Genomic DNA, 26,223 nt, shown 5'->3' with positions numbered 1-26,223 from the left:
GCCTTCTCCACCCGGAGCGGGGACAATTAATGGCCAAACTAGCTCTCCCTCAGCTAACGCGGGTACGTCCTCAGAGCTGCCACCAAACCCTGCCTGCAGTGCAGGTACGTGCCTGGGAGGCGCTTCCTCGGCGCGGGGGAGCAGCACCGGGGGCAGCAGAGGCAGCACCTGCACTGCTGGACGCGGCAGAGAGCGTGGCTGCCATTTCATCTGACGGAGCTCCGCAGGCCTGACCCGGGGGCTGAAGGCAACTGTACTTAGGACTCCACATGCGGGGGACACGCCTGTACAAGACGTTTTCACCATGGAGCAAACACAAAGCAAGTACAACACCCGGGGAAGTCAGAGCTGGAGATTCACGCGGTGCGGCTGGCAAAGGGGCAATCCTGCCCGTGCCCAACAGGAGCACAACATGACCGATTTCGGTGCTTCTGCCACTCCGCCAGAGCTGTACGTGGCGGCTGCTCCCTGCAGCAGCGGTGCCAGGCGGGAAGCTGACCTGCAGAACGCCGGCTCCCTTTGGGCTGAGCCTTCCCGCGACAACTAGGGGACGGTGACCTGGGCCGGCCCCCTGGGGTGCACCCTGCGTGCCTGCGTGGGGCGGACCAGGTGCTGGCTGGGCGGCTGATGGGGAAGGGAGGAGCCCCAGGATGTGCGGTTTCACTCACCCCCTTTTCTTCTCCGCATGGAGGCTTGGAATCAAGAAACAAAAGACAACATGAATGGCATGCACAGTTCCTGCTTTCATCCCCAGCTCCAGCCTCGCTGCCTGCCTGCTGCGCCTCTTCCCCGCACGCTCTCCTGCCTCCCAGCATGCTGGCAGGATCAGGCCCTGACAGCAGAGCATGTGCCTGCCTTGCAGGGGGCTCTTGGGATGAAGGCTCAGGCAGGGCAGAGGCTGCGGCACCTCGTGCGTCCCCCTCGGCACCACCGCCCCTTCGTGGGAAGGCCAGCGCACGTCCTGGCCCCGCGCGCAGGCAGGGACCGACAGGCTCTCCGCCAGCCCTGCCGCCGGGACCAGCCGCCCCCGAGCCCTCCTCCTCTTCCTCAGACCAGGAAAGCAGAGGGAAGGTGCGATGTCAGAAGGCAGTAAGACCAGGAGGAGGTCTGGATGGCGTTTAATGCCTGAGCCATGGAGTAACACTTTTAAAAGCTTTTAATTCCTCCCTGCTCGCTGAGGAGACACAGCAGTCTGCACGCCTCCCAAAGCCAGTTTCCTCTGCACCCAGCAAAGCCCGGGCTGCAGGACAGGAGTGCTTTGTTAGCAGCTTGCTGGAATCTGCTTTTCCAAGGGGACTGGAGCAGCATGCAGCAAGAAAATGTTAAGGTATGGCGATGGGCACATGGGGTGTTCTGCAAGGTGCAGGACAGGGGCAGTCCTCAAGGAAAAAGGGGCAGGGACCATCCAACAAAGCTCCCTGTAAGAAGCTGCAGGTAGAAATGTCCCTTTCACTATCGTCACCACCGTCCCCTCAGAAAAGGAGACTGGGCTCTAAACTTGCGCACCGCTGAGGTGTGGGGATGCCGACCCGCATGAAAACTCCCCTTTCGCAGTAAAAGCTGGAGGATCAACCACTGGAAGCCGAGAGGAGTGATCCCCCATTTTCCCTGTGCCGTGCTCCGTGGGGATGCGTGCTGGGACTGGCTACAGCATCCTCCCTGACCCACAGGACATGAAGCAGGGACTAACCACTAGTTTCCTGGAAAACGTGTGGGCTAAGACCAGCCACCGTCTACAAATCCCTTTCCGGGGAGACACGAGCAGCTGCCGCTCCTAGTCTCTCTCCAGATAGAAGAGAGGCAGCATCTCAGTGCAAAATCCTCAGGGAGACCTAGAGGACTCATCTTTAATACATCACCTGGCAGAGCTATTTCTCTGCTTTTCGTGACTTCTCTTTCCACGAGCTTGCCCCCTCCCCCTCGAGCCCAGCAGCTCTGCTTGCCGAAACACATGCAAACGGGCCCGCTTCCCCTACATGCTGTGGGTTCCACGGTGCTGGCCCACGGTGCCGGCCCACACCCCACCCGGCACTCACAAGGCCCAGTGTTGCGGGTGGGGTGCCCGTCCTTCCGCAAAGGCGCCTGCACGATGTGCGCCAGGCTTCGGCTCGGGCACGACGTTCACCCAAGACAAGCGCATGCAGCCGGGGAACATGTTCTCACAGAGGCATCATGCTGCCTGCGTGTGCAAGCAGGCACCCATCACACTGGCTACAACTGCTTTCAGGATCAGCAACCGAGCGAAAATATGAACCCTGGGGTCCGTGCAGTATCTGTGCAAAGGGAAGAGCAAAAAGTGGAAGAAACGGGCTGTTCTGAATCCGCTCCTAGTGGCTACTAGCCAACACAGAGCCTTCAGGTTTAGTAATAAAGGTCCGGAGGAGTGGGGAAGAGGCTAGGGTGAAAATCAAAGCAGTGGGCTTCACATAAAATAAATGGCAGTAGCCATCAGCCAGTTGATGCAAACCCGTAAATGCAAAGATTTGTCCCTTCAAAGCCGTGTTTGAGTGTGAGTCCGAGCCCTCAAGGTCTGTTTCTTTCAGGAGAACCCTGCAGGGGTGTAAAGCCTGGACATGCGTGTAGGACGGGGAGCAGAGCAGAGCGAGAAAGGTCGTGGACATTCCTTCGATGCCCTGAAAGAGAGGGGCTGGTGGGGTCTCTGCCCAGGCTCCTGCCCTCCGGTGCGTCTCCTCCTGGGCAGGACTGGGGTCTGCCACGCGCGGCTCTGCGCCTGGGCCAGCAAGCACAACAGTACACATCACCACATTTCGCACAGCAAAGGCACAAATACAAATAAAAATCCAGCAGAAGCCTGCGCCAGGGCAGCAGGCAGCGCTGAGCGTGGCTCCCTCTCGCAGCACGTCCGATTCCTGCCCTGTGTCAGCCCTGAGCAGCCCGTCCCGGCAGCGCCGACCTCGCGTGCGTCAGAGCTGCACGTCGGAGCGTGGCTGCCCCGAAGGCTCCCCCAGAAGGAGGGGTCCCTCCGCACCTCCCGTGCCCGGCGGGCTGTGAGGGCCGCGCAGCCGCCGTTCCGCTCGCCAGCCTCCCCGGCATTGCCCACGCCAGCGGAGCGCCCCGCTCAGCTGCCCTGCGGCGCGCAGGGGACGACGCGCGGCGAAACGGACAAACCCTCTGTGCGGCGCGACGGGACTGCCGTTGGGAGGGTGTGGGCACAGCGGTGCCCGCGGCCCTCAGCTGGCGGGGCGCTCCTGGCGGGAGCCCAGCGCGCGGGGAAGGCGCGGGGAAGGCGCGGGCTCACCGAGGTCACCGGAATAGATGGGAAGACTGAGGGGCTTCAGCGCAGGGAACCTGGGAGCGAGGACGGGGTGGGGGTGGAGAGGCTTTAAGAGAATATAGGAACATGTAGATGCAAGCTGGGATACCAAAGCATCTGGAAACGTGGGCAGGCTCTGTAGTGACAGCAGAACAGGTGAGCGTGTGTGCATATGCATGTGTGCGTGTAAGGGGGGAGGGCAGCCCGTGGGGATGCCAGTAATCTGGCAGCATGTGGCACCTGCCTGGGGGTAGAGGAAGATAAACACGGGGCTGTTTCGAGCGCTGGAGGAGCAGGGTGCCTGACGGCCGGGCGCGGGGGCAGCAAGCCTCTCCGCAAGCACACAGAGGCACCCAGTGTCCTTCCCCCAGGCCACCTCTCCGGGGAGGCAGCACTGAAGAGGTGGACCGGCTCCACGGGGGGCTCCCGCACCCCTGCGGCAGCGGGCTCTCGGTCCCCTGCGCCCTGCACGCCGCTAAGCACGCCGGAAACTTCAGCGCAGGAGGTGTGCGCGTCGCCTCGCGCTCAAGCTCATGCACCCCTCTGGAAAATGGACACTGGGTGAGTGTCCGGCCACGGCCCCGCATGCTCCTCGTGCACCCCTGCATGCACGCGCGAGCCCCTGCCACCGCTTACCCAGCTCTTCCAGCTCGGCCGTCATGGACTTGGAACGCAGCGTCAGGGTGGTGCTGGGCGCTCTCTTGGGAGGCGGCGGAGCTGAAAGGAAGAGAGACGGCATTTTGCATTTCTTGTCCAGGAACTTACGAGGAGTGGCCAGATGCAGATGCCACTTCTTCTCCACAGCCTGGATCTCCTCGTACTCGCGGGATGAGGAGTCACACTGCTGCAGGATCTTATTGAGGCTGCGTGTGGACGCAAACTTCTTCATGGTCTCGGTAGCACAGTCCCAGGGCACGGGGCAGGCCCCGGCGTGGAGGGGCTGGTGGCTCCCGCAGGCACGTGCACGCTGCCCAGGCTCCCACAGCCCTCAGCGGAGGAGAGTCCAAGTCATGTCCCTGGCTGCGCCTGCCCCCCTGCAGCTACTGGAGATGCTATGGCTATGAAAGCCTCTCGCGAATTAAATCTGTCTCAGGCAGCTGGCTGCCTGCCTGTGGGACTCAGCAAACAGCTTTGATGGCTGCTTCCCCTCCGCACACGCCATGGGTGGAGGGTAGGAGGGAGAAACAAGTCCAGCAGGCCTGATCTCAGTCTCTCATTCCCACCTCGGCGCGGCGCATCCCCCAGCAAAACAGAGCCCACCCACCCTCCTCTGCCGTATCCAGGACAGGGTGAGGCTCTCGTGGCCCTAGCGAAGCGCTGGAGGCAGCCGGCTCTGTGCCGGGCAGCGGAGGCACATGGCCGGCACGGGGCGGCGCGGTGCTGTGCCGGGGCGCGGGGCTGCCCCGAGGGGCTGCCTAGCTGGGCCGGCCCGCGGGGCTGCCCGGGAGGCGCGGCATGCCATGAGCCCGCCGGAGCAGGGACGAGTTGAAGGCTCTTCCTCTTCACTTGGGGTGCCTCCTCCTCCTCGCGCTCGCTGACAATGCTGGATTCAACGCTCAGGCATTGCCATGGCAACCGGAGCTTCAGGCTTTGCTGGCGCTGCCTGCATCAGAGACCCCAACAGGGGCGGATTCTGCCAGAAAGCGGATTCAGCCAGAACACCAGTCCCACACAGGCCTCCATCACCCGCAGGAAGAGGCGACCCCAGCCAGGGGGCACGGGGGTCTGGCCCCCTCCCGCCACGCTGTAGCCAGGGTCCCGCAGCGGGGACTCAGCTCTGGTCCCCGCAGCCTGTGCTGGAAGAGCAGCCGTCCAGCTCCGTGGGCTCAGGGCACGGGCAGCGACGGGCAGCAGTGGGGCAGCTGCTCACCCGCTGCAGGGCTGGAAGCACCAGGAGAAGCGGCGAGCAGCACTGGCGACGGTCCCAGCACCGATTCCCGAGCCTCAGCCTTTCCCACGACTCGTGCTTTTGTGCCGTGACAATATAATTACAGCTCTTAGTGTCAGCGCGCAGAGCTGCCTCCCTCCCCCACGCCCCGTGTGCTGCGCGGGGAGCGCCCCGCTCCCTCCCGTCCCCCGCACTGGGCTCCCAGCCCTGCTGCCCGGACAACGCTCCTGCCCCACGGCCTGCCTCCCCACACGCGGCCCAGAGCGGCAGCCGGCAGGGACAGGCTGCTCCCAGATGTGCCCCCGTGCCGTGCTGCCAGATGTGACCCTGCCTTCTGCAGCTGGTTGCCTGTGGGTGAGGTCCTACCCGCCACAGCCAGCTGCTCCCAGCTGTGCCCCCAGCCTCCCCAGCTGGCTGTCTTCGGATGCTCCCCCGCCCGCCACAGCTGCATGCCATGGCGGGTATCCCCTGTACACAGCTGGCTGCCTCCCACGCAGCTGCCCTCCAGATGTGGCCCTGCCCTTCTCAGCTGGACGCCCCTCACCCTGAGGGCTGCCGTGCCCACCGACAAAGTCTCCCGCGGGCCCCACCTCTGGCCGTGGGTCTCGGCGCTGTGCAAGGGGCCTGAGGACGATGGGGCGACGGCCCAGAGCCTTCTGGAGGCCCCAGGGCCGCCTGCCCTCCCCTGAGCGAGGGCAAGCCCCACATGTGGCTGGCATCCCCAGGACTGGCCATGCCCCCAGGAGGTCCCAGCCCGTGGGGCGGCTCCCAGCCACGGTGTTCCGGAGACAGGACAGGTTCCACCCTGGCACCCCCCCACAACCGCAGGGACTGTCCTCCACCCTGGCACGCCCCGTCCTCCACCCCAGTGCCCCCCGCATCCCCACAGGGACAGTTATGGCCCTGACAGCCCCACGCATAGCAGGGGCAGTTCTCCATCACAACCCGCATCGCACAGCAGGGCCAGTTCTCCAGCACGACACCCCCCTGCACCCCAAAGCAGGGGCAGTTCCCCCACCACGGCCCCCCTCAGCGCAGCAGGAGTCTCTGCCACTGGCACCGCGGGCTCCAGGCACCAGAAGCGGCTCCACTCCCGAGGAGGAGCCGGCTCCAACCTTCGCTGGGCGCACGCAGCTCGGGGGTGGGAACAGAGCTGCCGGTGTCCTGCAGCCCGGCCGCGGAGGGACGTGCAGGAGGCCTGGCCAGCAGCCACCAGCTGTGCCCGGTTCCCCAGCGTCAGTGGCCGTGCCTTGCCGCAGCCCCTCCACCCGACCACCGTCCCCCCTGTGCCGCCAGGTGCCGGCAGATCCCAGGGCGGCAGCGCTGCACGTGCCGAGGTTTCTGTGCCCGGACAGGCAGGTCTTCCCCTCGCCGTGCCCCCCTTCCTCACCAGCCTCGCGGCTGCCCACCCATGCCATGCCGCTCCCGGCAGACCCATGGGCTTCTGCCTGCTGACATTTAGGCGATGCCACCCCCTGTTCAGAGAACCATGAGCCCCCACACCTACCCTTCTTCCGAACAACTTCTTCTGATTCTGGCTTGCGGCTGACGGAAACAACCTTCATCACCAGGTGGTTCCCCCCTTGCCGGATCAAGGAGACCACCTGCTTGTGCCCCACCTTGACCACGTTGACACCATTCACCTGGGACACGAACAGAAAGAGAGCAGTCACAAAGAGTGCTGGCAGAGGGCAAGACCGACGGACGTCAAGCCACAAAAACCAGATGATTTTGCACCTCTGCATCTGTTTTTACAGCCAAGCACATTTTTGTATTTTAGCTGTCCCTGTGGGATGTCACCTACCAGTGACCACAACTTTCTGGAGAAGCTGAAGAAGCTGCAACAGGCCAGTCCAAACCAGTGCACACCAGGGCTGCAGCCAGATGGCAAGAGCTGGACCTCTCCCCTCCTACTGGGCCATCAAGGTAGATCACTAAAAATCGGACATTTCCGAGCTCTGCCGGGGTATTCGGCAGCCACAGGGGAGGCTCCTGGATCTGCAAGTCTCGAGCTGTGCCGCAGGTCTGCAAGAGGCACTGGAAGAGCACAGGCACCTGGGCAGAGCAGCGGGCAGAGGGACGGGTACGGAGCCACTCGCCCCAAACAGCTCAGCCACCCTGTCCCCACCAGCAGCAACACGTGTTGTACAGACGGAGACACTTATCTGCTCCTCTGGCTACGGACACGCCAATGGCCCCATTCCAGGGGTCTACGGCACACGTACTGAAGCTCGCTGCTGTCGTCATTTTTAGCACTAGCATAACTCATTGCTTTCTTGGACAACAAGCACGGCAGGCTAGGTGATCTCTAAGACACAAAACCAAGAAGTAACCTGGAAAATACAACCTCAGTACTTGGCCATCTACCAAGCAGCAACGAACACAAGGGTCTCCACGGGGCATCGACAAATGGACCTTCGCTTTGGGTAACGGGTGTAGGTGTAATGGGGGTGAGGATGTCACAGTTCAGGTGCTTCCCTGCTGGAACAACTGGTTTCAACTCGGGGGGCTTAGCTACCCACTTTGCAAAAGAACCAGATGTGTTTGCACACTTTGGTGTTCACTTTTGACATGTGCTGTGTACTCCAGGACTGCTGCTACTCTAGGTGTAAGACAACGGCTGACGGCAAGTAAGAGGCAAGGGATTATAGAAGCCCTTACATTAATATTTACGTTAATATCTATGTTTCCAGAAGTGGAGCACTCAAAAGACAGATAATGACGATATTGAGGTTGTCCATGCAATGTTAATTTCGTCAGCATTACAGCTAAGCTGTTGCATGCCACCAGCTCCAGGTCTCAAAGACGCCAGGAGACAGAGAATTCAGCCTTTCCTCTGCAGGTTTGTTCCAAATGTTTAGTAACTCCCATCGCTTAAAAACCCCCACACCGTTCCTCTCTCACTATCGAGAAATCGGCTTTCAGTCACAGGCTCTCGTGCTTGCCTTCCTCACGGACAGTCCCACCTCCCTCACTGCCGGCATCATCCCTGCGCCACAGCACGCGGGATCACAAGTGCGACAGACTGAAATGCAGAGTTGTCCTGGATGCTGGAAACTTTGGCATTTCAAGAACGTTTGGGTTGGTTTTTTTCAACTCCAGCTGGAGATGTTTCATCTTTAGGGTAGACCGAACTGGTGCTTAAATAACTAAAAGTATGTAGGTTATAACATTCGCAATACATGAGCCGTAGTGCTGTTTGCTATGAAAAACTGTAAAAAAAAAAAAAAAGAGGGGTTGAACTAAATTCTGAAATGGGATATCAACATTTCCTAAGATGAAAAGCTTTTGAAACAATAATTTTATTTCAAATATTCAATGGTTCAATTGATTCAATTCTGATTACAATTGATTCAATAATTATTCAATTTGCATGAAAACACACATTTTCCTCAGCAAATTTGATTTTGATGAAATTACCATCCTACTCTAGCTAAATCACCTCTTAATCTTCTTTTTGGACAAACTGTATGGAATGGATTGTATCCTGGAGCACAGTTACCCTCTATTTTATCCTGATCCTAACCCACTTCAGCAGTTTCTCTTTGCAAGCCCTTTGGTTTTGCAAAGCACCGTCGCACAGCAGAGCCCAGGGCTGCACGGCGTGTCGCCAGCACCGCAGCCCGTGGGTCCCCCGCACATCTAGTATTTACCAGCCGTGATTGCAGGTTCATTTCTGGAACGTGTGTGCAGTCACTGAGTAGCATCAGGTCTTCAGCTAAGTCCTGGAGAGAGTCAGCAGAATCCCCGGCCAGCGCCGGCTCCTCGCGGACAGGTACTTGCCAAGACCTGTCACCTGGCAAATCTGGGAGCCGCTTCCCAGGCGCTCCGCCGGTTTGTACACGGGGCTTTTGTAATGGGGATGTTATACAGACCTAAACAAAACCTATTACCTCTAAGCGGTTACCTTCATCAAACAAATCTGACGCCTCCAAGAATGAGGTTTGGTTTATGAGGTTTATGAGGTTTTCTGCTGGCAAGTATATTCCACTCCTTAACTCTTTATCAACTGCCTACAGTATCTGATAGTCTGTTTTTTTGCTAGCAACTGCTATCAGACTCACGGGTTTATAATTAACTGGATCATCCCTTTGCCCCTTCCAGAAGCCAGCGCTCTGCCAGGCTCCTGGCACTGCCCCAGCATCACGCAGCTACAAAATGCAAAAAGTGAAAAATCACCACCTGGAAGACGCTTACAGCTTCAGTTACTAATGGCTTGGAAAGCGTTTCATCATCTGCATGTGATACATGCACATCACCCTGCTCCCTTCCAAATAAAGCACAGAAATACTGACAGAACATGCCTGTGCTTTCTGTTTCATTTTTAATCATCCAAACCCATCCACCCAAATGGGCACCAGTTCAGATTTTTTTAGGCTACTCGAATGCGGAGAGCCAGGAGTGGGAGGTTTCCACCCTGCGGGCTGGTGAGACCTTCTCCCTCCGCTCCATCCTGGTGCCACACTGGTGGCAAAAGCCGGGGTACGTGGTCTCCAGGAGCGAGAGCACTGACTGCCGAGGCATCACCTGGCAGAAGCACGATCAGAGCACCATATCCTGGTGGTGTTCTGGCAGACTGTTGGCATTTTTGCTGACAGTCAAGTGGCAGATGGAAAGTGTTGATTTTCAATTGTTTATAACTTGGTGAGATCAGGGATGACGAAGAGGTACCAACGTGGTCAGACAGCTTTTTGCTCAGTGGGTTTCAAATGCGGCCCTAGATGCACGACTCCTACAAAAGCCGCAAGACACCAACTTAGCCTGTATTGTGCAACTTCATCCACTGCTGGGCACTCCTTGACTGGAGCACGAAAAAGCAGCTGTGGTGAGAGCAACACGGGCTTTACAGAGCAGGCCAAGGGCCAGCAATGAAAGACAAGAAGAACACGACACTGTCCACTAAACGCAGAGAGTCACCGTGCCACACTTGCCCGGGAAGGCTGACTTGACCCTGTGACCCTCTGAAACACCCTTGGCCAGAAGGACCTCAAGCCAAAGCCACAACCAAACCAGCCAGAAATGTGCCAGAGCTGGGTTAGGTTAGAAAGTCTGCAGAGGAAAGAGGTCACTGGACTGTGAATGTGAATAATTTGGCCTATGGGAAAAAATAGCATCTCTGCTGCTGTTTAAAACAAGGGGAACAGCACAGTGAAGGTCTTTCAGTGACAACCTCAAGGTATCGGTCCCACGTTGCCAGGCCTTTTCTATGAAAGATGAAGTAAAACCAAGCAGGTGCTCAAAACCCAGGAAACTGCAGCTCAACCTGACCAACAGGAATGGCATCTTGCAGAAAGCAGGTAAGAAAAGCAGTCAAGAGGCTAAAATAGCATAGGGGGTCAAGAAGGAATCTTACACAGTAAAGCTGACCACAGGGGAGACTGGCCAGACAGTTGCTTGTACTATGCAAGAATGTCTGGGAAAAAACCCTATTTCTGAAAAATATGAAACCCCAATTCACCCCCGGTTCCTGGTGATACCCAAAAAGAACTACAGAACTCTGCAAGTACAAGCAACTTTGGCTAAACATTCAGCCTAGCAAAGTTTCTCTGACAGTTGCTCTTGAATAACTCAAGATACAAAGAGAAGAACATGCCTGATAAACAGGTTAGCTCACCGAGAAGATGGTATGAAGGTTTTCAGTTCTTCTTCAGCTTCAAAGCTGCGCTTAGTCATTATGTCATGATAAAGCACGTGTTCTGGGATCACAGAGCCTGGCACGGAGGCTGGGTTTATAACCTACAGGGAGGTGAGCTCTCATCAACAGTCAGCAAACCAGTGGTTCAAGACACCGTTCCACGTGGGAAGGGAGACCCGACACCAGCACCTGCAGCCTACCGACAGGCTCCAGCTGAAGCCCCAGCAGCCAGAGACCCCGGGCGTAAGGTGCCCGAGAGGCAACAGCGGCTGCCATTTGCTGACGCTGCTGATCGCCGAACTGGGAAAGGATCTCAGCCAAGCCAATCCCCACCTCCAGCAGTACCGAAATGTCAGAACTGCGCTCTCAGGAGCACAATACCATCTCCCACAGGAGGAAGAAAAGCACTTAGACAAAAAAAGAGGAGGCAGCAAAATGAACAAAGCAAAATGCTTCACCTCTGTGAGCAGACCCACGCATGGAGGATCCTCGTCACACAGACAGGGATGACAATGTTAGAGCGACACGGGGGAATTTCCTGAGACACACACACAAAAATCAGTTTTAGGTCCGAGTCTACGAAGTGCAGAGATGAATCTTCAAGAAGATCGGTGGCTGGGAGTCCTGCCCATTGAATTAAACACTCCAAACGATCGCTGGCCCTCAAATGGGGAGGTGCTGGAATGAGGAAGATCAGACAGGCAATGGTGAAAACACGACTGTTTTTGATCCAGCAATAAAGAAAAACTTCCAGTTCCTTGGACACAACTGCCTGATAAGGATGCCCTGCTCTTGGAGATAGGCTTTTGGCCTGGAAGAAGACAACAGATCAAAAGTCAAACCATGCAGAAAGCGTCTACAAAATGTAAAAGAACACACACAGAAATGTGAAGACACGATGTCAAAGTCTGGGCATTATAAACTGCTGCAACTATCTTCTGAGTAGCCAAATGATGCATCAATGCTGATGAGCTCCAGGAGGACTCCCAAACTGAGTGAGAGGGCAAAAAGTGGCAGATGGGCCACCAGGTAGATACATGCAAAGTAATGCTTCTAGGGAAGAGCCATCTGAACATGCTACACGATGTTGAACATGGACCTGGTGGGTACAGCTCCAGATGAGTCTTGGAGCTGATAATGACCGCTCTCAAAAATTATGGGCTCTCTGCACAACAGCAGCCAAAAAAGCCAGCAAAATATATCAGGGAAGAGATGGAAAGCAAGGTGGGTGATGTCACTTGGGGCTATGCTGATCCTGCATGTGCACTCCTTCAGTGCTGTGTGCAGGCCTGGTTCAGCACCTGAAGGACAAAGTGGTGGAACTAGAGAAGCCCAGAGAAGGGCAACTAAAATAGTCAAGGAGATGGAGCAACTGCCCTACGAAGACAGACCAAAAAGGCTGGGACTCTCCAGTTTGGAGAAGAGAAGGCTCAAGGAGATGCATGGCCAAGGCTCACAGAACTCCCCAAGGCAGTGGATACAGTGCAGGCAGAGCTGCTGTTCACCAAATCCTGCAGCGTTAGGAGGAGAGGGCTCTCAGTGAGACTAATGGCAGATCAGGTAAAACCAGACAAAAGCAAGACTTCTTTATGCAGCAGGCAATGGTCGTCTGGAGCTCCCTGCCATGGGAGGCCGTGGAGGTGGAATGTACTGGCAGGTTCGGAAAGAGATTAGACAAATTCCTGGAGAACAGGTCCTTGCAGAGATACTAATGGGACTGAGCAGGGTCATTCCTGCTTATGTCCCCAGTACAACAACATGGGATGGTGGAAGGCACAAGGGGAATTGGACCACCCAAAATGACCAGGCACATGTGATCTCCTTGATTAGCAGCATCTTGTAATGCCACTGTCAAGGACATGGAACTGGGCTCACTGACGCAGTGAGACATTTCATACATTGTCTGATCCCTGCCAGCAAGTTGATAAGGATATGAGGGTTTAGTAGTCTGTCACAGGAGATAATGTCCCCATTCTCCTAATCATTTCAGTATCTTTTCTTATGCTCCTGTTCGAGCCTGAATTAGTCTTCCTTTGTTTTAGATCAGCTGGCTACAGCAGCTGAGTGGATCATCTGGCTGTGTCAGGTGAGCGGATCAGCTGGCTGTACCAGTTGAGTGGTCAACCACCCCTGTAACTTCATCCTTGAACTGATGAGAAGAGTGCAGAAGTCTTCCTGATTGGCAAGACCAGAATGGGGGAGAAGGACTGTATGACTGGTTTAGCCCAACACAGAATATAAAACCAAACAATGAACAGAAAGAACTCAAAGACAGCAATGGGCTTGAGCTGCTGTCAACCCACTTACGCCTTCAAGGTGACCGGGGACAGCCAGTGTCATGATGGTGAGCAGATTATAGAGACTGGTAATGAAAATCACATCTGTATGGTGATTAAACTGTATATTGCACCTGCTATGCTCTGCTAAGTGTAATTTATATTTGTATTTAATTTAAGTACATTGCTGTACCACTCAAAATCCCATGTAATGTCTAATAATTTCAAATAAGTGAATTTGGTATGAAACACTGAACCTGCCACGTGTGGAATATCTAAAAGCAGCTTGTCAGAGAGTACTGGGCTGTGGCCTGTGTTCAGCACATCTGGCTATTCTAAAGCACGAGAAAACTTCCTCCTCAAGGAGATGCTACCTATGTGGAGATCAATAGTACATCCACGCAGTCCCTAGCACGGTGCCAGCAGCGCTGGGACAAACAACATGTTCCCAGCTAAAGTCAGACTGCAGGAAAAAGAGAACAGAAAACTCTATCCCCACGCAAGGATGGAATCCTTTAACGGCGACTGGCATCCAAAGCTATGACAATGTAGTGTTTGATTGTTGACGGGGGATAAAGGTACTTGAAACTTCAGCAAGCATGCTGTGGTCCATTCTGGACACTTCATTACCCAAATGATGTTAACCAGTGAGAAGCAGCTTTGAGAAATGCACAGTATTATTAGAAAATTAGAAAGGCTGAGTTCGGGGCAAAGACTGAAAGAACCAGATTTGCACATTATGTGGTACCTGTCTGTGCCTTCATTACGCGGTATCTGCCTGTACATAAGAAGCCTGACCAGACAACGAACCACCTGAATCACACACGTTCCCAGGAATAAGAAGTTACTTAGAGGAACATAAGCTCTGAAGCCTGAATTAAGTTTGTTCTTTTTCAGATCTCCATTATGGCCATCCACCAGGAGAACAATGGGTCCATCAGCCGTGATATGCACAGACCACTAGGCAAGACTCAGGGGTTTCGGGGGCAAATCTTCACCGACAGGAACAAACCTCTACATGACTCCAGAGAGCAGAGGTCTCTGGATTTCTGATGGCCAACTTCACCCTTTCAGCATCTCAAAGCACTCAAACTGGAGAAAGACTGCGATTATCCAGATCCTAAGATGCTCCTTCTGGTAACTTGTGCTCTAAACTGTCTTTCCCACCTCTCCCAGGCAACTTCATTCTCTGTGCATAGGATGTACCAGTGCAGAAATGCTTTGAAATGGGATTTCATTAAAAACCATGACTGCCGTTATCCAGGGGATCTGTTACATGCACCGAGACCTGCAATGAGCTGTCTCCCTCCAAGCTGGGCGATGGAATTCAATACCCACACACCAGAGCTATTGCCCTCATCAGCCCTGCTTCAGTGAGGGCTGAGCAAGGCAGACTCCTAAAGCCTCAAACCTCTTCTCAGCTCATGAATCATTTTGAGGCCCTTTTAGAATTCTGCTCAGTAACTTCAGATTCATCCCGCGGTGTGAACGTCTGACTCGTACAAAGTGATGTTTCAGTGATCTTCCGAAGCTGCAACCAGAATGTGCAAGTTCATGTAACTCCGGAAGTTTGTCCTTTACATATACAAAATCTCTCTGCACATCCCACGCAATCAACTAACGTTAACACAATTATCTTGGAGAAGCCCAGGTCCTTTGCTGAATTACATTTTTCCAGGGTCATTTCGCATCCTGTAACCTACATTCTTTGCTCGCAGACACGTCCCCGTGCACAGTCTGCTGGAACGTGGCTGCTTCAGCAGGAAAGCCAGATCATTCCGCAGCAGCTACTTTTCCGGTAGCTATTCCCCCACTGTTTGCGACGCCTGCAATCCTTACAAACACGGGTTTTTGTCACTATGGTGAAACACTGACAGAAGTGTTGAGCTGCGGGGATCGGAAATGCTGAAGAAGCCTTGCGGGTGATGGCCCCACACTGGCACCTTCTCCTTAGCAGCCGCCTTCCGCAACGTGCCCCTGCAGGACTCTGCAATGCCTCTAAGCCACCTTCGTTCTGTTAACTCCCTTCAGCGTAAGGTTATTCACGCACAAGTCCCACGGTCATCAAGGAAGTCAAAACGTACTTTGTTGACGCAGTCCTCGCTTTACCCAGCCCTGTGCTGCCGTCAGGAAAAGACTGCAGGTGTGCTTCCACCTTCCACGACCCACCCGGAATGCTATCAACTGTGTCTTCATTCTCTCATTCTTTGTTGGTTGTGCTCCAAATTAACTGCTTCATTATTTTGCCCAGCATTGACACTGAGCTAAACAAGCTATCGTTTCCTGAATCATCCATTTTATACCCTCAGAATATCAGAAGAGCAACAGACCTCTACCAACTCTTTGAAATTTCATAGATTAGGGAGATTTTGAGGTATTAACATCAGTGGTTCAGATAACTCCTCAGCTAGGCTCTTTTAGACACTTTGGGTATATGTTATTCAAGCCTGTTAATTTGAGTATGTTTATTTTTAGCAAATACTATCTCACTTTCTCCTTGGTTACAGCTGGGAAACTTTCTGTTCCAAGCACATCATATGGAGAGATACATCCTCCCGATTTGTTCCAAACTCAGAACAGATCATTTCTGCCTTTTTTTTTGCACCAGAATATACAATTTTATCATTTACATATAGAAACGGATCTCTACCAGACTTTTTTTTTCTTCTAATGCTCTAAAATATCTTATTATCTTTACATATTGGCCTTTGATATTTCCTTTGGCTCTCCTTATCAACCTCCTACACGCTTTAGCTCAAATTAACCGCATTTCCTTCTCCTTTACTTGCTAACCTTTCCAGAAGAAGGGGAAACGTGTGTCTGTAAGTAATATTTAACTGCTGCTTCATTATCTCACTGAAGTGGGTGATGTCTTGCCCAGCAGATTTTTCCCCCTGATTTTTGGACTGCGTTTAGCAGCGTGTCCTCAAATAACCCTTAGATTTCGTTAATTATCTAAAATTTATGTTCCCAAATATCAAAAACTCTGAAGTCCAGAAAAACAGCACTCTTTCCTGCCCAGGAGACACTCACGGGTTGCCGACATGCTCTACACGTGGTAAGCGCAGCCAGAGCCCGACCATCAGATCTGCTGCTACACCTGCACATTTTTATTTGAGCTATCTTTTTTTTTTTTTAATCTGTCAGATGAAATTAATACTGGATTACATTATCTCACAGCAACAATATTTCACTAGAGGCAGAAGAGACATTCGGCAAATGTTCCCCTGTTGAACTAACCCCTGCCATAGCAGGTTTTCTCCTTACCCACAAGGAAAGGACATGGGGACAGACTTTTTATCAGTGCCTGTAGTGACAGGACGAGGGGTGATGGGTTTAAACTAAAAGAGGGCAGATTTCAACTAGATCTAAGGAAGAAATGTTTTCCAAATGAGGGTGGTGAAACCCTGGCCCAGGTTGCCCAGAGAGGTGGTGGATGCCCCATCCCTGGCAACACCCCAGGTCAGGTTGGACGGGGCTCTGAGCACCCTGCTCTGGTTGAAGGTGTCCCTGCTCGTGGCAGGGGGTTGGAGTAGATGGCCTTAAAGGTCCCTTCCCACCCAACGATTCTATGATCCTCTGTGAAAGGTGACTGGTGGGCTCTCTTCAGCACCACTGCAGACACTGCCCCAGAAGCCTTTCACTGGCCTACACCCCCCCCGCTGTTTTGAAAGGGGGATCCCGGGTCAGTTGTTAATTGCCGTTTTCTTTTCTTTTAACAACGCTTTTGTACGACTGCATAATACAGACTTAAATAATGAAAATATCCACAAATTTATATCCACACTTGTAACTAACCTCTGTAAGTCCTGTGTGTATACGCACACATGCGCCATGTCTGTACAGAATGGAAGTGTACATACAAAGGCTGTTGTCTACACCACTAGTTACAGGCTTCTCACGGGGAAAAACAAGGCTCTAAAACCTGCCAGGCTCAGAGGAAGACAGAAGGCTAGACACTACAGGCTGTGCTCTTGAACCCTGGGCAGTTAAAGTAGGATTTTCAAAATCCCATGCCCCGATAGGTCTAATCTAGTCCTAAACTGTGGCACTTTCACAGCCTGGCACTGTGCCACTGACTCCAGCAAGCCAGGTGAGCACTAATTGCACGACAGTGTAATTATTTGCACATATTTCGTTCTGGGGCTGAGCATGGAGAGGCAGTCACCCGGGCACCTCTGCAGCAGCCACCGGATCCAAATTCCCCTTCGTTCAAAGGTATCTCAATAAAGCCCGTTGCTGAGCTCTGCACGACTGCCTGTATCTTTGCAGTTTGAAACCTCCCCCCAAGAAACACATCTTTGTGCTACCGCATTTCATCCAGCTACCTGGATTGCAACAGTCACATCCACTTCCCCTGCCTTTTAAAGACTACCTACCAGTAAGTAGAGCATCTTCAAGATCCACTGTGCACAAGCACTTTCGAACTCTGGTTGAGAATCCATCCCAGGACTCAAGTGCAGACACTCTTTGCCTTAGCAGTATCCGTAGGGTTTGTTGACCCAGGCTGCCTGAACGCAGTATGAAAGGGTAAAGCCCACCTACCCCTACAGATCTCCCAAACCTTTCAGTTCTGAGTGAAAGAGCCCAGAAGACTTTGTGACTCTGCGCTGGATGCCAAATTCCTAGGAACCTGCAGTCCTGAGCAGTTACTTTCCTTTCTCCTTCGATTCACTTACCTATATGTGTCCTCACGCAACGGTTCACACCATGCAGCAACACCGAAGTGAAGAGATGACAACAGCAGGCCGAGTTCCTAGCTGGGGAGGTGACAGCATTGCTTTCCCCAAACCTGCGTCTCACTGAAGGCTGCAGCACTGGCAATGACGTTAAGTGTGGTACGCAGTGAACTCAAGAATGGAGACAATTCCCAAAGGCAACTTGGGGGACACCTGAGCCCTACTGAAATAAGCTTGGGGAGATGCTGGCAGTTCCACCTCAGCTACCAACGTCTTGCCCTGCACTGCTCTCCAGTATGACAGTCTCTGCACTCGGGTATTGCCTTCTTAGACATGTCTGCTGCAGAAGGTGAGAGGTCTTCCTAACAGATTTTGTCAAAGGGATAAAGAACAAATACATTTACAGAATCACAGAATCACTAAGGTTGGAAAGGACCTTCAAGATCATCAAGTCCAACCATTAACCCAACGCCACCATGCCCACTAAAACCATGTCCTGAAGCGCCACATCCACACATTTTTTGAACACTTCCAGAGATGGCGACTCCACCACCTCCCTGGGCAGCCTATGCCAATGCCTGACCACCCTCTTGATGAAGAAATTTTTCCTAATATCCAGTCTAAACCTCCCCCGGCGCAACTTGAGGCCGTTTCCTCTCGTCCTATCACTAGTTAGCTGGGAGAAGAGACCAACACCCACCTCACCACAACCCCCTTTCAGGTAGTTGCAGAGAGCGATGATGGCTCCCCTCAGCCTCCTCTTCTCCAGACTAAACAACCCCAGTTCCCTCAGCCGCTTCTCACCAGACTTGTGCTCCAGACCCCTCCCCAGCTCTGTTGCCCTTCTCTGGACACGCTCCAGCACCTCAACGTCCTTCTTGGAGTGAGGGGCCCAACACTGAACACACGATTCAAGCTGTGGCCTCACCAGTGCCGAGTACAGGGGCACGATCCCTGCCCTGCTCCTGCTGGCCACACTAGTGCTGATACAGGCCAGGACGCTGTTGGCCTTCTTGGCCACCTGGGCACACTGCCGGCTCATGTTCAGCCGGCTGTCAACCAGCACCCCCAGGCCCTTTTCTGCCGGGCAGCTCTCCAGCCGCTCCTCCCCAGGCCTGTAGTGTTGGATGGGGTTGTTGTGACCCAAGTGCAGGACCCGGCACTTGGCCTTATTAAATCTCATACAGTTGACAAAACTGTATTAAAATGGAGAGAGCTCTGCTTTGGAAGAACAAAACTCAGGAAAGAAAACAGACAAGATAGATACAATTCAGAAGCCACCTTGGCTGAAAGCCTTCAGTGGTTCTGCTAAGTGACTTTGTGCCGGAAAAGAGTGAGAACCATGTTTAGGGCTTTTCCTCATTACCCTAGTCCATGTCATCATTACGGGGAAGGCTGCCACGAGATGTGGGACAAAGACACCATGTGCCAGCTACTGTCCTGGAAGGTTTGCTGCCTGCCCCAGGCCTGGAACGGCAGTGTTGTGGAAAGATTTTGGGACTTCTCTGCCCTTCTGATTACTACCCCCTATTGCTCATCCAAGTGGCTACCAGTGATACATCCAGGAAAAACCCTGAGCAGCTCAAAGGCGACTGCAGGGCTTTGGGGTTAAGGGCGATGGAGACAAAGCGAAAGCGTGTTCCAGCTACGTTCTCAACAGAGTCTGTCCCCAAAAACTCTTCTGGCTGAAAGACAGACCCACTGTGGAGTACGCACGTCTGCCAGACTTATGCCCGGCTGTGCAGCTGATGCTGCCAGCTATGATTCAGCTTCCTTGATCCTGGTGCCTCACTGGAGGATGGTGGAAGACTACCAGGAAGAGAAAGACCCTGTGTAACTACGAGAGAGATGAACGCTTTGAGACCCCACTCACTGATGTGGAGGGTAGGGTTTTAAACTCGGTTCATCAGAGAATGGGGGCCTAAGCCCAGAGATAAGAGAGGAAGTACGGAGGAGGTATGCCAGTAAAGGTCCACAGGGACACACTAATTTTCTTGTCCAGAGGACTGGGTATTTGGAAGCTTTCCTCAGGTTCACAGAGCGTGGACAGCAAACACAGAGAACGGCATGTCCTGCTGTGGTCACAGGGCTGTGTTGTGGTCAGACGCAGAGACCTGGGCCAGCATGCGTTGATCAGACGTGGCCACAGCTGCCTACAGGCTGTGCAGGAAGGATGGGCAGGGAAGGGAGGTGTCCCCACATGACAGAGCTCCTGACCACACAGAGCTGCAGTGTGGGAGCACAGACATGCCTTCTGCGAGTCTCTGGATCTAGGCTAGGAACAGGGGGGACACTGAATCTTACCACCACGCAAGAGGAGATGGTGGGTCAGGCTGTCCATAAACAACTAGTGGAAGTCTTGCAAGCCCTCATCCTCTCTGGGATTTCAACTGTCCAGACATCTGCTGGGAAGGCAACGGATCACTGGCCAGGGAATCCAGGAGGCTCCCAGACTGCTGGCGACAATTTCCTAACACAAACACTGGCTGCTAGAGGTGACCTTCTGCTTGACCTGCTGCTCACCAACAAGGAAAACCTCGTGGTGAATGCGGTCGCAGGGCAGCTCGGGCTGAAGCAACTGCAAGATGGTTGCATTGTGCATCTGGAGGAAGGCTTGCAAGGTGAGTAGTGGGGCTAGGAGCTGCTTCCTGAGAAGCAGCCCAAAAGGAAGGAGTGCTGGTTTTCAAACAAAAAATTTTGAGATCTCAGGAACAACCCACCCACCCTGTTATTTCGAACACTGGTATTTTTGCAGAAGACTTGCTTGATAAAGTATGGAGCTTCTTAATGAGCTAAAAGACGAAGAGCACATACAAGAAGGAGAAACAGTGACAGGCACCAAAACGATAAAAACAATACTCAAGCACTAGGGACAGTACTGGGAAGGTCAAAGGCCAGCTGGAGTAAAAAGACCATCAAAAGACATTAAGCAGAACAAGGACATCTTGTAGTCGTACGCTGGCACCAAAAGGAAGTTCAGGGAAAATACGAGTCTGCTCATGAAAAATCAGCCATGGACAGTACAGACACGACCAAAGTGCTTAACTTCATTTTATGTCTTGGTGTTCATGGACGATGTGTGCTCCCAGACCTCGGACCTTAGTGGACAACATAAGAGGGGCAGCCAGTAGTGGGGAAGCAACAGGTTAGGGACTTATAAGAGCTGCTGAATCCAGGTCCACAGGCCCGGTGGGATTCAGCAGAGGGGTCTGAAGGAGCTGCTGAAGCGATTGCGCCGCCGCTGTCTATTCTCTGTGTGATTTCATGGTGACTTGAAAGGCCCCTTACAACTGGTCCTGAATGTGACACCTTTGAGAAGGGAAGGAGAGTCAGCCCTTCCTCAGCCTCGTGAAGGCCATGGGGTATGTCTTCTTCATGCACAAACTTTTGAAGGACAAGGTGGCAAGCAGGAACACTCAATATGGATTTCCCAACAGCAAACAGTGCTCAACCAATACAGCTTTTTCTATGACAAAACTAGTTCTGTGGCCAAGGGGGGAGTGGTGCACGTGACATAAGATGACTCCAGCAAGGCTTCTGATACCTTCTGATACCAACCCACGCAGCATTGTCATTTGGAAACTGAGGAGCTATGGACCACATGCATGGACAGCTAGGTGGGCTGAGAACTGACGGAACCGCTGCGTGACACCACGAATGCACGTAGGGCACATGAGCAACAAACAGAAGGAGTTGGAAGCCACCGTGCTGTTAGAAAGCTACAACCTGGTTGCCATTACTGAAACTTGGTGGGAGTGACTGGAGTGCAGCTATCGATGGCTACAGGCTGTTCAGAAGGGGCAGGTGAGGAAGGAAGGGTGGAAGTGTTGCCCTCTACGTCAAGAAACGGATAGAGTGGGAAGAGCTGTCTGAAGAATTGCCATCAGCTGGTCAAAAGCTTATGGGTAAGAATGAGGGACCGAGGCAACAAAGGGAACCTTGTGGTTGGTCTCTACCACAGGCGGCCCGATCAAGGGAAGCCTATTGATGAAGCCTTCTCGCTCCAGCTACAGGAGGCATCGCGCTCGCAGGCTCTCATCCTGCTGGGGGACTTCAACCACCCCAACAGCTGCTGGAAAAGTAGCACGGCGAGTGGTGAGCAATCCAGGAGACTCCTGGCGTGCATGGAGGAGAACTTCCTGTGCCAGGTAATAAGACAGCCCTACCAGAGGGGATGCCATACTGGACCTGTTGGTCACCAATGCACGTGAGCTAATTGGTGACATCATGATTGGAGGCAGCCTGGGCTACAGTGATCATGCTCTGGTGGGGTTCGCAGTCCGGAGGGATATGGGTCAGGCAAAGAGTTAAGTCAGGACCCTGAATCTTAGGAAAGCAAACTTGCAGCTCTTCAGGGAGTTGGTCAATAGGACCCCCTGGAAAGCTGCCCTCAGGGACAAGGGAGCAGAACAAAGCTGGCAGATCTTTAAGGACACTTTCCATATAGAGCAGGAGCTCTCGATCCCCTGGTGTAAGAAATAATAGGGAAAGGAAGGCGAGAGACCAGCATGGCTGAATGGAGACCTGATGGTCACATTAACGGGCAAGAAGGAAAAGCACAGGCAGTGGAAGCAGGGACGGGGATCCTGGGATGAGTACAGGGACGCTGCCCGGTTGTGTAGGGATGAGGTCAGGAGGACCAAGGCACGGCTGGAGCTGAGCTTGGCAAGGGATGCAAAGAATAACAAGAAGGGCTTCTCTAGGGATGTCAGCCAGAAAAGGAAGGACAAAGAAAGCACACCCCTCTTCATGAGAAAGACTGGCAGACTGGTAACAACAGACAAGGAGAAGGCTGAGGTACTCCACGACTTCTCTGCCTCAGTCTTCCCTGGCAGTCTCTCTTCCCACACCTCTTGAGAGGATGGCCTGCAAGACAAGGACTGGAGGAGCAAAGTCCCTCCCACCGTAAGAGAAGATCAGGTTTGAGACCCCCTGAGGAACCTCAACATGCACAAGTCTATGGGACCTGACGAAATGCATCCCAGAGTCCTGAGGGAATTGGCTGATGCAGTTACCAAGCCACTCTCCAGGATATTTGAAAAGTCCTGGCAGTCAAGTGAAGTCCCTGGAGACTGGGGAAAGGGAAACATTGCACCCATTTTTTAAAAGTGTAGCAAGGAGGACCCTGGGACCTACCAACCCATCAGCCTCACCTCTGTGCTGGGAAGATCATGGAACAGATCCTCCCAGAAACTATGCTAAGGTACATGGAGGACAGGGAGGAGATTTGAGACAGCCAGCACGGCTTCACCAAGGGCAAGTTCTGCCTGACCAACCTGGTGGCCTTCTGTGATGGATTGACCACATCAGTGGACAAGGGAAGAGCTACCCATGTCGTCTGTCTGGACTTCTGCACGGCTTTTGGCAGGGTCCCCCACAACATCCTTCTCTCTACAATGCAGATATAGGGATTGATGGGTGGACTGCTGGGTGGATGAGGAATTGGTTGGATGGTCACATCTAGAGGGTCATGGTCAATGCCGCAATGTCCAGACGAAAATCGGTGACAAGCGGTGTCCCTCAGGGGTCCTTACTGGGACCAGTACTGTTCATTATCATCATCAATGACATAGTGAGATCGAGTGCACCCTCAGCAAGTTTGCAGAGGACACCAAGCTGAGTGGTGCGGCTGACCCACCTGAGGGACGGGATGCCATCCAGAGGGACCTGGACAAGGTTGAGGAACAGGCCCATGTGAACCTCATGAGGTTCAACAAGGCCAAGGGCAGGGTCCTGCACCTGGGTCAGCGCAACCCCCAGTATCAGCACAGGCTGGGTATGAAGGGGTGGAGAGCAGCCCTGCTGAGAAGGACTTACGGGTCCTGCGGGATGAAAAGTTGGGCATGAGCCGGCAATGTGCACTCACAGCCCGGAAGCCAACTGTGTCCTGGGCTGCCCCCAAAGCCGCGTGGCCAGCAGGGCGAGGGAGGGGGTTCTGCCCCTCTGCCCCGCTCTGGGGAGACCCCCCTGCAGTGCTGCGTCCAGCTCCGGAGCCCTCGGCACAGGAGAGACATGGACCTGCTGGAGCGGGGCCAGAGGAGGCCCCAGCAACGTTCCGAGGGCTGGAACAGCTCTGCTGGGAGGACAGGCTGGGAGAGCTGGGGGGGTTCAGCCTGGAGCAGAGAAGGCTCCGGGGAGACCTTCCTGCAGCTGCCAGGGCTGAGAGGGGGTGGTAAGAAAGATGGGGACGGACTTTTTAGCAGGGCCTGCAGCGACAGGACAAGGGGTAACGGTTTTAAACTAAAAGAGAGCAGATTCAGACCAGATCTAAGGAAGACATTTTTGACAATGAGGGTGGTGAAACCCTGGCCCAGGTTGCCCAGAGAGGTGGTAGATGCCCCATCCCTGGGAACACCCCAGGTCAGGTTGGACGGGGCTCTGAGCACCCTGCTCTGGTTGAAGGTGTCCCTGCTCGTGGCAGGGGGTTGGAGTAGATGGCCTTAAAGGTCCCTTCCAACCTGGAGATTCTATGATTCTGTGTGAAAAGGTAGTGACTAATGACTAAGCAGCTGGCAATGAGCAGAGTGCTCTAGAGGCCAGTCCTGGGGCCCATCTTGTTCAGCACCCTCAATTAACAACACAGATGACACAGAACATGACCTTGGTAAAAGTGCAGTTGGTATTAAACTGGGAGGAGCATCTGACACGGTGAAATGCAGAGCTTCAAACCAGAGAGGCCTTGAGAAATTTGAGGACCAGGCTAACAGAAACCTTATGAAGTTCAACAGTGGGAGGAAGAAAGGTGTGCATCTTGTACGGAACAAGCCAACACACGGGCCCGGGCTCAGGACAGACTGCTCAAATAGCCACTCTGTTGAAGAGGCTGAAAAGGGATTTATGACGACTGCCAGGTTGAGCAGGAACCTGTAGTGCATTCACACAGAGAATAGGGCAAGCTGCATACTGGGCTACATAACAAGCAGCCTGGCCAGCAGACTGAGCGCAGTTATTGCCCTTCTTACTCAGCACTGGTGAGGCTGCATCTGGAATATTTTTCAGTTCAGTTTTTGGGCACTGAGTTCAAGAGAGACAGAGAAACTGAAGAGGGTCCAGATGCAGAACGCATGACAAAAAAAAGCAAGCACCCTACAACTGCTTGCAGGGCACTTCCAAAGACGACTGAGCCAAACTCTTCCTGGAAGTAGCAGATGATGTAACAAACATGGCCAACAGCCATAAATTGTGGTTTGGGAGGTTCAGGTTGGATTCAGACTTTAGCAAAAAAAATTTTCCAGGAGGGTGGTACAGCCCCAGAACAGGCCACCAGAAAGACTGCAGCACCACCATCCTGCAGATGGTTTCCTGCAGAAGGAAGGCTTTTTAAGGCTTGGCTGGACAGAGCCACAGCTGACCTAATGTAGTCCTTCTCAGAGCAGGATCTCAGAGGACCTTTCCAACCAGCACTTCTATGACTCCACTGAGGAGAGAACATACAGCTGTGGGTCCAAAAGCTGGCTCAGGAGGAAGATCAGCCCAGACTTATGGATTCACTGTAAAACAGAGTAATTCATTGATGGAAAAACCCTCAAAGATCTCCACAGAGCCCTGACAAGGAGTGATGGGACAATATTCTCTCCACTTTCCCTCTAAAAGATATTTGGAAACTGTACTGAGATACACACTCAGGCAGCTAACAGAAAATCCCTTCAATTTAGGATTCATGTTTAAGAGTCGTGTAACCAGGACACAGGTTTCCTAGATATAAGGAAGAAATTCTTCACTGTGAGGATGGTGAGGCAGTAGAACAAGTTGCCCAGAGAGGTGGTCAATGCCCCATTCCTGGAAACATCCCAGGTCAGGTTGGACGGGGCTCTGAGCAACCTGGTCTAGTTGAAGATGACCTTGCTCATGGCAGGGGGTTGGACTAGATGAGCTTTAAAGGTCCCTCCCAACCCAAACCGTTCTGTGATTCTACAATTTCTACAATGGATAAGGATTTAACCATATCTCAGGCTGAAAATATGGTCCACCAAGCCACAAAAATGTTCTGCTGATTGTATTTCTGTTATTACAGGAAGTATTTCTCACAGGAAATGAACAATCTTCAGAGCCATCTGACATCCAGGCCACTGAGTGAAAAGCTGTAGTTTCCAGGGGTAGCTAAGAAAGAACATCTGGGAGACTGGAGATGCTGCAAGTGCACTCAGGAGCCAAAGAGAGGTAGTTGCAGTGATAGGGGAAGTAAAAACCATGCATATTCCTGGTGGAGACTAGTCAAGTCCTGCCACCATTGAAGGTATAGCTGATGGAGTCACAGTACAGCTTTCAGGTCTATACACAGAATAAAGCCAGGCCTGCATGTGTAGCACAAGATCTGGGGTATAGTCTAACACTCTTGCCTATTCCATATGGCTCAACACACCTAGACACAGAATCATAGAATCACAGAATCATTTTGGTTGGAAAAGAACCTTAAGATCATCAAGTCCAACCTTAAACCTAACTCTGCCAAGTCCACCACTAAACCATGT

The 26,223-nt window shown here is 53.2% G+C and overlaps 1 protein-coding gene across 1 annotated transcript in view; it reads right to left on the bottom strand.

Moving 5' to 3' along the window:
• Window positions 1–26,223, bottom strand: part of SHANK3 (SH3 and multiple ankyrin repeat domains 3) — a gene marked incomplete at both ends in the record, with an annotated part of 394,260 nt that overhangs the window by 43,211 nt on the left and 324,826 nt on the right. Inside the window, 3 exon segments of the mRNA XM_082010792.1 lie at window positions 669–692; window positions 3,911–3,991; window positions 6,670–6,805. Coding sequence (XP_081866918.1) covers window positions 669–692; window positions 3,911–3,991; window positions 6,670–6,805 — 241 coding nt within the window.

The sequence above is a fragment of the Phaethon aethereus genome (assembly GCF_964289735.1).
Source record: "Phaethon aethereus genome assembly, chromosome: 1".
NCBI classification, from domain to species: domain Eukaryota; kingdom Metazoa; phylum Chordata; class Aves; order Phaethontiformes; family Phaethontidae; genus Phaethon; species Phaethon aethereus.
This window is presented reverse-complemented; position numbering and strand designations above follow the sequence as displayed.